Raw genomic sequence first — 12,752 nt, forward strand, 5'->3', positions numbered from 1 at the left:
CAACACCTTTCATCCTAATGATGTACAGTAGTTCAAGTGCCTTACAACGGGATAAAAGTACAAATATGAAAGATAAAAATAAAAAACAAAAATGTAAATTAAAAAGACAAAGATTTACAAGGACGTTTCCCGGCCTGGAGGATCTGAGTTATAAGGAAAGATTGAATAGGCCAGGACTTTTATTACTTGGAATGTAGAAGGTTGAGAGGAGATTTGATAGAGGTGTAAGTAGGGTAAATGCAAGTAAGCTTTTTCCACCAAGGTTGGGTGGGACTACAACCAGAGGTCATGGGTTAAGGGTGAAAGGTGAAAAGGGGAACATGAAAGGGAAACTTCTTCACTCAGAGGGTTAAGAGAATGTGGAACAGGCTACCAGTGCAAGTGGTGCATGTGAGCTCGATTACAACGTTTAAGCAAGATTTGGACAGGTGCATGATGACAGGGGTATGGAGGGCTGTGGTCCTGGTGCAGGCTGATGGGAGTAGGCAGTTTAAATTGTTTAGCACAGACAAGATGGGCCGAAGGGCCTGCTTCTGTGCTGTACTTTTCTATTTCTCTGTGTTAGTTAAAGGCGAGGCTACATAAATTGATTTTAAACTGGTGTTTAAAAGTGTCAACTGAGTATAGTTTTAGGTATTGAATTCCACAGTTTAGAAGCGTAGCTCAAAAAAGCTGACCTGCCAATTCTCTTTTGAGGGAGATTGTTAAGAGATTGATGGAAGAAGACCTGACAACTTGAGCAAGAGTATAAAGCTTGCACCGGTCCCAGAGCATTGAGAAAGTAACAGAACGTTAAGATCAATTCTCAAGGATACAGGAAGCCAATGCAAAGTAGCTAGTACCAGAGTGATGTGTTCCCTCAGCCTGGCTTTGGTTAAAAGCCTAGTGGTGGGGTTCTGAAGGAGTTAAAGTTTGTCAGTAGACTGTTTAGGAAGGTCAATAAAAACCACATTGCAGTAATCAACACAATTAGTTTTTCCGCATCATGACATGCCAGAAACAAATGTACTATTGCAATATTTCTTAAGTGCAGAAATGCTAATCTGGTCACTTGCTTTACGGGGGATTTGAAATTCAAATCTGAATCGAGAATAACACCCAAGCTAGTTGCTGCTCATCTTACGAGGAGAGACAAGTTCCCAAGTTTATCCAGAAGTTTATCTCTTTTGGCTTTGGGACCAAAAAATTATTTCAGTTTTATCTTTATTTAGTTTTAGGAAATTATTGCTCAACCATCTGTTCATTGCAGCCAGACCAGAAGTCAGAGAAGATAGGGTGTTATCATCATCAGGCTCAACCGAGATGTACAATTGTGTGTCATCTGTACAGCTGTGGAATTCAAGTTTACGCTCTCTAATGTGTCTCCTAAGGGGAGCATGTATAAGGAGAAGAGTAGGGGACCAAGACCAAAACGTACATTGTATCTCTTAGTGATGCACCATCAATAACTCTCGGAGACGTGAGGCGAGATATAGGCTTTTATTGGCTGGAAGAAAGAAGCAGCAATTGACCATCACACAACATCCTGGAGACTGAGACCGGGGCGGTGTCTCTAATCGCCTTTATACCGGGGTCTGTGGGAGGAGCCACAGGAGCAGTCAGCGGGGGGGCGTGCCCAGACAGGTATATGTAGTTCACCACACTTAGAAAACTGGTCTCCAAGACAGACGAAAAATTCTCTCCAAGATACATGAACAAAACCAATCTACCAGAGAGCCAACCCAGTTCTCAAGGCAATCTAGAAGAACACTTTGGCCAATTGTGTTGAAGGCAGCACTTAGTTCAAGAAGAATTCGAACTGAGACTCTGTTGACATCAGTGCTGAGACCAAGCTCGCTGACAATTTTGATAAGGGTAGTCACTGTGTTAAAACCTGAGAAACTTTTCCAGACTACTGTTCTGACTCAAAGTTGTTGAGTTGGTTGAAAATGAATCTAAGGGAAGATTTGATCTGGGCCTGTAGTTAGCTAGTACCGCACGATCAAGGTTTGGCTTTGTAAGTCGGGGCTTTACAGCTGTAGCTTTGAAGGCATCTGGAAAGAGTCCAGTATGAAGGGAAGTGTTAATAATTTTCCGAACGGAATGGAAAACAATCCTTATAAAGTGTGGTAGGGACTGGGCCGAGACGGCGAGTAGACGGTTTACTTTTTGTTACAATCAGAAATACTTGTAAATTTTGACATGGCTGCTTGTCTTTTTACAAGCTTGACTGAGGACGTTATAGGCTGGAGCAGGCTGAACAGTCAGCTCATGGCTCCGAAGGATATTCTTGAATCGCCACTATTCTCCGTAATGGAAAAATGGGCTCTTCTTGCAGAGTGTATAGCAGCATTAAGGAGACTAGTTTTTCCTGGAAAATATTACAATGGACTTCTACTCCAGTTTTCCTGTATGAACAGTATGCGAGACAAGCTTTTCCCTAACTCGGTACATGTGACAATAATAAAACAATTCCAATTACCTCCCCACCCTCCTCCCAGAGTCTGACAGACAGATCTCCAGCTGTTCAGTGTATGGTTGAGGAATTAGCAGATGGTAGAGAGCATGGATTGGAACTTACGGCTTTCCTCCTGGGATCGAGGCCATGCTAGCGGAGAGTCCAGGTGCCCGCATGTGGGAGTGGGGGTCGAAGCCAACCTGGTTGAGGGGAAGGGAGAGAAGGGTTGAGTTTACAGCTCGTGGCAAGAACAGAGCCAGAAGTCGCGCGTTAATTCAAACAATAAATTGGTAAGAAGGAAGGTATAGGTTACGTACACCGCCAAAGCTCACCATGGGGGATCGATAGGCGGCTGCGTTAATCTGCGGTGAGATGTGCAGGCTGGAGTAAGGGCCTGGACTGGTCAGTGCGCCGTTCATGTCGTGGTGGGGCATCATCGCGAAAGGCGCATACGAGCCAGCCAGCGAGATTGGTGCACGAAGGGCTGGTGCTGGAAACAAAGACACAGAACTAGTTGGTTAAAGTGGAATGACAGAGATCATTACAGCTCAAATGCCACTTTCAATGCAGGTATCTCTACCCCACTGTTAGACGACTATGGAACGCTGTCCTTGTATTATAAGGCCTCACAATCCACTTTGCTGTCTGCTTGCTCTGCATGTAGAGGGAAGGGTCCCGCTCACTTGGCACTCCATGCCACTGGACCCTGACCCCAATCTGTCAAGGACCGCGTGGTGACCATCAGCCTTCCCATGTTAAACAAAGCCACGAACAGGCATACCCCATTAAGGGAATAACCTCTAAGGACAGGGGTTCCCAACCTTTTATATGCCATGGACCCCTACCATTAACCAAGGAGTCTGTGGACCCCAGGTTGGAAACCCCTGCCTTAGGAGGACATCAAATTCGACTCGAGTGATCGCACTACTACTGTCACTGCGGGAATGTCGAGGTCACCAGCTCACCGAACTAGTTCCTTTACCCCAAACGCCAAGGAGAGCAGGGATCATAAAAACAAATTAAAGGCCATCGGAGGAAGAAACTTCAATCAAAGTGTTACCTGATCCTCTCTCCGCAGATGCCGCCTGACCTGCAGGGTGTTTCCAGCATTTTCAGCTTTTATTTTAGATTTCCAGCTTCGTTTTATGTTTACTTACTCGGAGAACAGGTCGGTTGGGCCAAACTACCACTATCATTGAAAATCGAGTATTTAAAAGAAAATGCAGTGCTCTCCGTGCTAAAAAACCCTAACCACTTTCCATCCACTTGCAGGGAAGACAAAGTCTCGGCTTAATGTTCAAAGGCTGCCAACAGTGCAACTTCCCCACAATGTGCAGATGGGTAGAACTTGTGTGCTGCCAACAGTACAATATTCCTGGAGGGGCAAACATGCCACCTCCCCAAGCCATAGACAACTCTTGAGAACAGACAGAAGGAGCAGAGTCAGTAAGTCATACCTGCCCTGCCATTTAGTGAGTTGTCAGGTCTCTTATCACAGTGCCATTTCCCATGTCCCCAGTTCCATGAATACTGAGAAATTTATTAAACGTTTCCCCATTAAACACATGACAAAGCCTCCATGACCATTCTGGGTAAAGAAACTGAATCTGATACTGTAACAAGGCCATTTGGCCCATCCGGTCCATGTTGGCCCAAGAGGCGCAATCGCATCAGTTCTATTGTCCCCTCTCCCAGTTTCCCTGTACCCTCTGCAAAGTATTCCCCACTCTCGCATCCGTCAACACCTCTTTGATTGCTCTAAATTTCAAGTTCAAAGTTCACAAACTATAACCGTACAAGAACCTTGAGATTCATCATCTTGCAGACAGCCACAAAACAAGGAAACATCATAGAATCCACACGAGAACCCCCAACGTGCGGGAAAAAAAGAACAAATCATGCAAGCAGCAAAAACACACAAAACGTTAAACCGCGGAGTCCCAAAAAGTGAGTCCACGGCGACAAGGTGAGTAAAGCCAGTCCAGGAGCCACACCCACTGGGTCAGTCAGTTCAGCACAGCCGCAGATCCAGTTCCACGCTGAAGCACCACGATCAAACCACGCAAACAGTAAGGCACGTTCAGCACCGAGAACATTAAACATCCAACGCAGCTGCAAGTGAATCCGAGGTGACTGAACCTTCCGGTGAGGGAGCCTTGCAACTTCCGCTCGCGACCAACCAAACGCAGGCCGACGGCACCGAACACACATTCATTTTCCAAGCTCGTCCTCGTCACGTTCCACCATCAGGAGTCGACGCAGTCTACACTCCCAGCGACGGACATAGCTGCACTCCACACGAACCCCCTCAGGAGTTCACAGAAATGCCAGTTCATTCAGTCAGCCCAACGAAAACATCCTTCAGAAGGAAAATACAAGCTGCAATTGATCCCAGTTCAGAAGGAGTATACTTAGAAGATGTAGAAGAGTATCCAGCAGTTTTGTAGGCTGTCTGCAAGATGTCATCGTTGGTCGCTGGGGCCATCTTGCCGAAAGTTATCTCAAGACCCGGTATTGTACGGGAGAGTAACGGTTCCCGGAATGCTGATACACAGCCAGCAAACCAGGTTCAACCCCCATCACTGTCTGTAAGGAGTTTGTACGTTCTTCCTGCGAGGGCGTGCGTTTCGTTTGGGTGTTCCGGCTTCCTCCTGCAGTCCAAAGGCCAACAGGTGAGGGTTAGTGAGTTGTGGACACGTTATGCTGGTGCTGGAAACGAAACACTTGAGGGCTTTCTCCGCTGGTCGTTGATGCAAACAATACATTTCACTGTGTTTTGATGTACACGTGACAAAGTTAATGTTTATCTTTAAAGGCAAAAATGAATGGATTAAACTACCACCTCCTCGCTCCTGGGTGTGGGAGAAACCAGAGCTACTGCAGGGGACACACAGCAAGAACAGAGGGACTGAACAAGCAGTACCCATGATCGGGTCTGAACCCCGGGGTCACTGGAACTGTGGGACAGCAACACGAACTATCACATTTCAGTCGTTTATTCATCATTAGGAAATTCAGAATGTCACCAAAGACTCTCCCAAATTTCTACCGATGTACCGTGGAAAGCATTCTAACTGGCTGTATCACCGAATGGTATGGGAGGTGCCAGTGCACAAGACTGGAAGAGGCAACAGAAAGCTGTAAACTCAGCCAGCACTAGCCTCCCCACCACCGAGAACATCTTCAACAGGCGATGCCTCAAAAAGGCGGCGTCCATCATTAAGGACCCCCACCACCCAGGACATGCCCTCTCTTCATTGCTACCATCAGGGACGAGGCACAGGAGCCTGAAGACACACTCTCAATGCTTTAGGAACAACTTCTTCCCCCTGCCATCAGATTTCTGAATAGTCCATGAACACAACCTCACCATTTTGCTCTTTTTGCACTGCTTATTTAGTTTTTCTATATAATCCTTACTGTAATTAAAATAATTGTTTTATGTATTGCACTGTACTGCTGTTGCAAAACAGCAAACTTCACAATAACTGTCAGCGATAATAAACCTGATTCTGAACATTCCCACATTGAATACAGTTCCCGGTTGCTGGTCGGGGGTTCCGCAAATGAACGGAAAGGTGTGGCACAGTTACCTAACGAGTCGATGCCAGGGGGCTTTCCCGTGATAGTCCGCAGGCCCGGGGTGGAGCTGGTGCCCGGAGTGGGAGCCTCGTTGCGTGGAGTTGGAGTATTCGACTTCAGGCCAGGGGTCAACGACTTGTCGTTCTGCAAAGCAACGGAGAAATGAGGGAGGCATGGAAGAACCCAAATATTCAGCGAAACACAGAGACCTTTCCACAAGACCATAAGATACAGGAGCAGAGTTAGGCCATTTGGCCCATCAAGTCCGTTCTGCCATTTCATCATGGCTGATCCATTTGTCTCTCGGCCCCAATCTCCTGCTTTCTCCCCGTACCCCTTCATGCCCTGAATCAAGAATCCATCAACCTCTGCCTTAAATATACATAAAGACTTGGCCTCCACAGCTGCCTGTCTGTGAAAACAAATTCCACAGATTCATCACTCTCTGGCTAAAGAACTTCCTCCTCATCTCTGCTCTAAAAGGACGTCCCTCTGTTCTGAGGCTGTGTCCTCTGGTCATAGACTCGCCCACCATAGGAATCATCCTCTCCACAACCAATTTATCAAGGCTTTTCACCATTCGAAAGGTTTCAATGAGGTTACTCCTCATTCTTCTAAATTCCAGTGAATGCAAGCCTGGAGCCATCAAGCTCTCTCCATATGACAAGCCATTCAATCCTGAGCAAACACGAGGAAATCTGCAGATGCTGGAAATTCAAACAACAACACACACACAATGCTGGTGGAACACAGCAGGCCAGGCAGCATCTATAGGGAGAAGCGATGTCGACATTTCCTGATGAAGGGTCTCGGCCCGAAATGTCGACATCGCTTCTCCCTATAGATGCTGCCTAGCCTGCTGTGTTCCACCAGCATTTTATGTGTGTCATTCAATCCTGAAATCATTTTCATGAACCTCCTTTGAACCCTACCCATTTTCAGCACATCCTTTCTAAGATAAGGGGCTCAAGACTGCTCACAATACTCCAAGTGAGGCCTCACCAGAGCTTTAGAAAGTCTCAACATTACATCCTTGCTTTTATATTCTAGTCCTCTCGAAATGAATGCCAACATCGCATTTGGCTTCCTCACCAGACTCAACCTGCAAATTAACATTTAGGGAATCCCGCACAAGGACTCAAGTCTATTTGCACCTCAGTTTTTTGTGTTTTCTCTCCACTCTGAAAACAGTAAACACTTTCCAGTCCTGGTGAAGGGTCTCGGCCAGAAACGTTGACTGCTTACTCCTCTCCATAAATGCTGCCCAACCTGCTGTTGCAATATATTTATTTACGTTGTCATTTATAGCAATTTTATGCCTTAAACTGTGCCTCTGCTGCAAAACAATTTTCAGAATATAGACCACTAATAACAAAGCTCATAATTATCACCTGTTACTCAGTTAAACTCCAGAGATTAACACTCAACTTTGCTGACCTCACCCTCGACAATAGTTCCTTTCTTCCTGGGATCTACTTAGCAAAGCCTCTCTGAGCTGCTTCTAATGCAAGAAAACCCTTCTTAGTAAGACTAATTCTTTACACAGCTCCAGGTGTGGGCTTAACAGTTGCATTAACACTGACGCTCGCTCCTCTTTGCAATGAAGCCTCCGTTTGCCTTTCCCACTGTTTGTTCCGCGTTACCCTTTGGTGTTTGGGGTGGGCAGAGAAGCAGGGCAACTCCTCCATGGCGACTCCGCAGCCCAGGTGTGAAAAGGATAAAGCTTGGGTGTGGGACTGGCAAAGCCATCCCCTAAAAACCAAGGGCTACATAAGCTCCAAACGCCTCCTCCCTGGGAGAGGAAGGACCTTTGACGAAGAGCTACACCTAGGGGCAACTTGAAAGACTGGCCCAGGAAACAGGACTTTGGTGAGCGGCTATCAGCAGCCTATGCTGCAGAATTTTTTTTTTTTTTAATTATTTTGCGATACAACGCGGAGTAGGCCCTTCAAGCCACACTGTCTCAGCAACCCCCGCCCGGCCTACCTGATTAATCCACAGGACAGTTTACAATGACAAATTCACCTACCCTGTACGTCTTTGGACTGTGGGAGGAAACCAGAGGACCCAGAGAAAACCCATGGATTCGACGGGAAGGGCGTACAGAGACTCCTTACAGAGATGCCGGCTTTGAACCCTGGACTCCAGAACATCTTGCGCTGTACTAGCCTCGTGCCAACCACTACACTGCCATGCTGCCCATAGAGGTGATGGGCTTAAAAAAAGCAGATCATGAAGTCATAGAAAGTTCAGCGTAGAAACAGGCCCTTCAGCCCATCTAGTCTGTTCTGAACCATTTAAACTCCCATTGACCTGCACTGGGACCACAGCCCTCCATATCTCTACCATCCATGTACCTACCCAAACTTCTCAAATGCTGAAATCGAGCTCACATGCACCACTTGTACTGGCAGCTGGTTCCACACTCTCACCATCCCCTGAATGAAATTTCCCCTCAATCTTCCGCAGTTCCTCTGACGCAGACCGTTACTCACGTGGCCCATCTCCTTTGTCTTCGACGACGGCGTGCTGCTGGATGAAGCCACAGAGGCGGGACTGTTGGGCGCGTCCTTCTTCATGCCGCGAGCCTTGTCCAGGCCGTTCTCGCGGGGAGAGTGGACAGGGCTGACCCGAGGCGTGGCCGGATCCTGAACATGGCAGAGGGAGGGTATAACTCAGGCCTTTTCTGGTCAACTGGTAGCCCCTGGCCAGTGTTCAACATTACAGAAACTCGTCCTTGTTCCCATTCACAACGGGCCTCCAGTACAAACCAGTTGGTGGCCAGTTGCAGGTGCCCATGAACCCCAACCCCCACCAACCCCACTTCCCATGGCAGACAGACAGACCCCCACCCCAGAGAGAGCGAGTGGGGGGGGGGGGGTTCACATGCATCACAAGCCCTCCCCACACTTCACCGGCTGGGTCTGCTCAGGACTATAGAAGTCACAGTGATGACCACCACTCCCGTCTCTCCCTGCAGGGTGGTAAGCAAGGTACAGACACAGGGTGGTGCAACTCACTTCCCAGGGAACCCGGCCATAGTTGGTCATCTGTCAAGGAGAGGGGGTAAATTCGTGGATGAGGGAGGGAGGGGCAAACAGAAAAGTGAAATTTGCAGGGTTGCAAATTGTGAATTGCTGATAAAATCTCTCTGGTTTCCCCAGTGGATCAGAAAACAGGAATTTTATTTATTTTTCCCCCCACGGATGGAGTGTGGGCTCTGGCTGGCATAGCTAAGCTTTAAAGTTTGCCACTAGTAACCCTCATGATCTTTTAAAAATTTATTGGTATTCACAAGGAGTAGACCCTACGGCCCTTTGAAGTGCACCACCCAGCAACCCCACCCTCCCAGTTAAAATGACCAATTAACAAATGACCAAATGGTATGAGTTTGGACTGTGGGAGGAAACTGGAACACTCACGGGAAACCCACGCGGTCACAAGAACATACAAACTGAACCTGGCACCGTAATGGCGTTACGCTATCCGCTACACAACTACGCCACCCTTCTTTGGGTTTAATCCGAGGCTCCGGTTTAACAAATTCCCCTCTGACAATGACCGACTCCCTTCAACACAGCACTTGCCTGACAGCCTCGTTCCTGAATTGTGGGAGCCTTTTCCACATCCGGAGTAGGTCTTGGGGCTGGGGAAGGTGGCAGCGACTTGGGATGGATGGGAAAGGTAGGCTCCAGAGATCGGAGGTCAGCAAAGACCGGGATCAGTCACTGATCTCAACTGAAACCTCCTTCTCAAGGTGGGTCTCAACGCCAACAGCTGCCAACCCCTCGCCCCCCCCCCCCACCCCCCACAGAAATTATAACCCAGAACTCTGGGTGGAGTGGCAAAGTACCCCATCTCACCTCGTTGGAAACATCCACAACCAAATCATCGCTCTTATCGCCATCGCTGTCCTACAAAGGAGAGGAGTAAGTCAGAGGCCTTTTCAACCAACAGAGCAAACTGTCTCGTGACGGGGCAAGGGCTTAACAAACGTATCACTGCAGAAAGGGGCTGCTGGCCAGACAGTACATTAGCCAACTCAGGCACACTGTCCCAAAACACTGACCCGCTGAGGTGCTACTGGTTTAAAGACAGACACAGGAAAACCAGGGTAACTCCCCTCCACTTCGAAGCGTGATTCTGCCATATTGTCGTGCAGAGAGCACCCAGGCTTAATGTCTTAAAGATTGGCTTTACTTGTCACGTTTACATCCAAACGTACAGTGAAACGCGTCTACAACCCATGCATTAGAGTCGCTGTACTCCTGGTGCCAACATAGCATGTCCACAACTTACCCTAATCCATACATTTTGGGAACGTGGGAGGGAACAGGGGCACTCGGAGCCCATGGGGCCACGGGGAGAACGTACAAACTCCTTACACGCAGCGGCGGGAATCAAACTCCGATCGGTGATCGCTGGCGCTGTACAGCGATTGCGCTAACCGCTACACTAGCACGCCACCCTTTAACCTGAAGAGTAGCACTTCTGACAGCTCGGAACTCCGAGGTTTGGAGTGAGAGCACGCGTCTGGAATATTGGGTTCAATCGGTTAAAGGGCTCAGAACTCTGCGCCTTTGACTGCCAACCCACCTAGCCGAGAGGCCGGTCGGTACCCACCAAGACCACGACTGGTGACTGAAGAATTTCAAGTAGGCTTTTAAATTAGTTCATAGCACGTTACACCAGATAGTCTCCCTTCCAAGACACAACCAGCCAAAGCAATACAAGGGAACAGGGCTTACATATCTGTTCATTGAGTCCTTCTCCTCAACCTTTCGCTTCTTTGCGTCCAGATAGTCAGAGGAACTCCTGTTGTTTCTTTCATTTGGCCGTAGGCTGTCTGAAGGCGAGACTGAGTTATTCTGCAAGAAAAGAGAGGAAGGTGCTCATGGGACAGTCACTGGGAGCAGCTGCTTCACCGCGCCGGGCACCCTAAGTGACACTTTATAAACCCCAAAAGATTCTGCAGAAGCTGGAAATTCACAGCAACGCATACAACCTTTTGGAGGAACTCAGCAGGTCAGGCAGCTTCTATGGAGCAGGATAAACAGTCAACATTTCATCTGGACCAGAAAGAAAGGGGGTAGAAGAGAGGAGAAGGGGAAGGAAGACAAGCCAGTTCTTTACCTCTTCCACCTATCCCCTTCCAGCTTCTCATTGTCCCCCTCCATCACCCACCCACCTTGTCTCACCTATCCCATTCCAGCTTCTCATTTTGTCCCCCTCACCTACCACCTGCCAGGTTGTACTTCCCCTTCCCCCCCCCAACCTTATTCTGGTTTCATTCCCCTTCCTTTCCAGCCCTGAGGAAGGGTCTCAATCGAAATATTGATTGTTTATTCCCTTCCGTGGATGCTGCCTGACCTGCTGAGCTCCTCCAGCATTTTGTCAGAGTTGCCAAGAAACACCTTATTCTACATTCTGTTATTGTTTTCCCTGGTACGACCTCAACACAACAGACCATACAGAAATTATCTGTACGGACAGCGCGCAGAACCTTGCTTTTCACTGTACGACAATAAGCCAACTTATTATTTATTTAGAGATGCAGCACGGTCACGGGCCCTTCCAGCCCAATGAACCCACACCGCCCAGTTACACCCATGTGACCCATACACGTTTGCAGGTAGGAGGAAGCCAGAATACCTGGAGGAAACCCACATGGTCATGGAGAGATCATAAAAACATGTGAACATGGTCTTCAGCCAGAGAGTGGTGAAACTGTGGAATTCCTTTCAGGCAGCTGTGGACGCCAAGTCTTTATGTATATTTGAGGCAGAGGTTGATAGATTCTTGATTAGTCAGGGCACGAAGGGATACGGGGAGAAGACAGATTGGGGCCGAGGGGGAAAATGGATCAGCCATGATGAAATGGGGAGCAGACTCGATGGGCCAAATGGCCTAATTCTGCTCTTGTGTCTTATGTTCTTATAGTCAAGTTATGGTTCAGACCAAATATCAGAATGGGGCAGAAACCTGATCCAAGTGCCTTTGTTCATGGGATTAAAGACAATGGCGGGATACGGACCTGGGTTGCTGGCGCTGGAATAGCGTTATGCTAGCCACTACTGCGCCGCCCGGCAATTCACCCACAGTTCAACCCCGAGCTTCGGCTGTACCAACTCAGATTCCAAGTGCCACTGGAATCTGTCAACCAGAGGCGAGGTGCAGGGGAGAAATGAGTGCACGAGAGGCCGTGAACTGCAGGTCATGTTGGAATGAGGTTGGTATTCTACGCTGCCGTCAGAGAGAGCATCCTCACACAATATACAAAAATTACAGTGAGCTGTCAAGGTCAGCCGAATAGGTCACTGGCTGCAGTCCACCATCACTGCAGAACTTGAGCCTGTCCAGGACAAAGAAGCAGGCAGGAAAAATTACCGGGGGCACTACCCACCCTGTACACTGCCTCTTCCAAAAACTCCCTTCTGGAAAGCACCATAGGGCTATTAAAACAAAAAAAAACTTCACACCACCTTAAAAGGTTATTCCTCTAGGTGGCTAATCTGATCAATCATTCCAGTTAGCCCCCACCCCCTTCTATCTATTACCCCCATCACTGCTGTGTAAACACTTTAAACTGTTTTTATAATACTGTTTACGTTGTAAATGCATGCTGAAATTTCAGCTTTATACACATTTTATTCCATATCTGCCCTTTAAAATCCTTTTAATGCAATTCTTTTATACTTGTTGAATGGTGTTGCATCTCACTCCAACACACCAC

General features: G+C 47.9%; 1 protein-coding gene across 13 annotated transcripts in view; it reads right to left on the bottom strand.

Annotated features, from left to right (window-relative positions):
- Positions 1–12,752, bottom strand: part of LOC140718645 (transducin-like enhancer protein 3) — an 82,290-nt gene that overhangs the window by 14,220 nt on the left and 55,318 nt on the right. For 8 of the 13 annotated variants that reach the window (XM_073032657.1, XM_073032656.1, XM_073032654.1 and 5 more), the window contains 6 exons: positions 10,768–10,887; positions 9,883–9,933; positions 8,515–8,667; positions 6,031–6,163; positions 2,755–2,927; positions 2,561–2,637 (listed from right to left, as the gene is read on the bottom strand). In XM_073032657.1, the coding sequence (XP_072888758.1) occupies positions 2,561–2,637; positions 2,755–2,927; positions 6,031–6,163; positions 8,515–8,667; positions 9,883–9,933; positions 10,768–10,887 (707 nt within the window). The remainder of the gene's footprint in view (positions 1–2,560; positions 2,638–2,754; positions 2,928–6,030; positions 6,164–8,514; positions 8,668–9,882; positions 9,934–10,767; positions 10,888–12,752) is intronic. The other 5 variants (XM_073032660.1, XM_073032658.1, XM_073032659.1 and 2 more) reach the window with 1 other exon arrangement.

Source organism: Hemitrygon akajei, chromosome 30 (genome assembly GCF_048418815.1).
Source record: "Hemitrygon akajei chromosome 30, sHemAka1.3, whole genome shotgun sequence".
NCBI classification, from domain to species: domain Eukaryota; kingdom Metazoa; phylum Chordata; class Chondrichthyes; order Myliobatiformes; family Dasyatidae; genus Hemitrygon; species Hemitrygon akajei.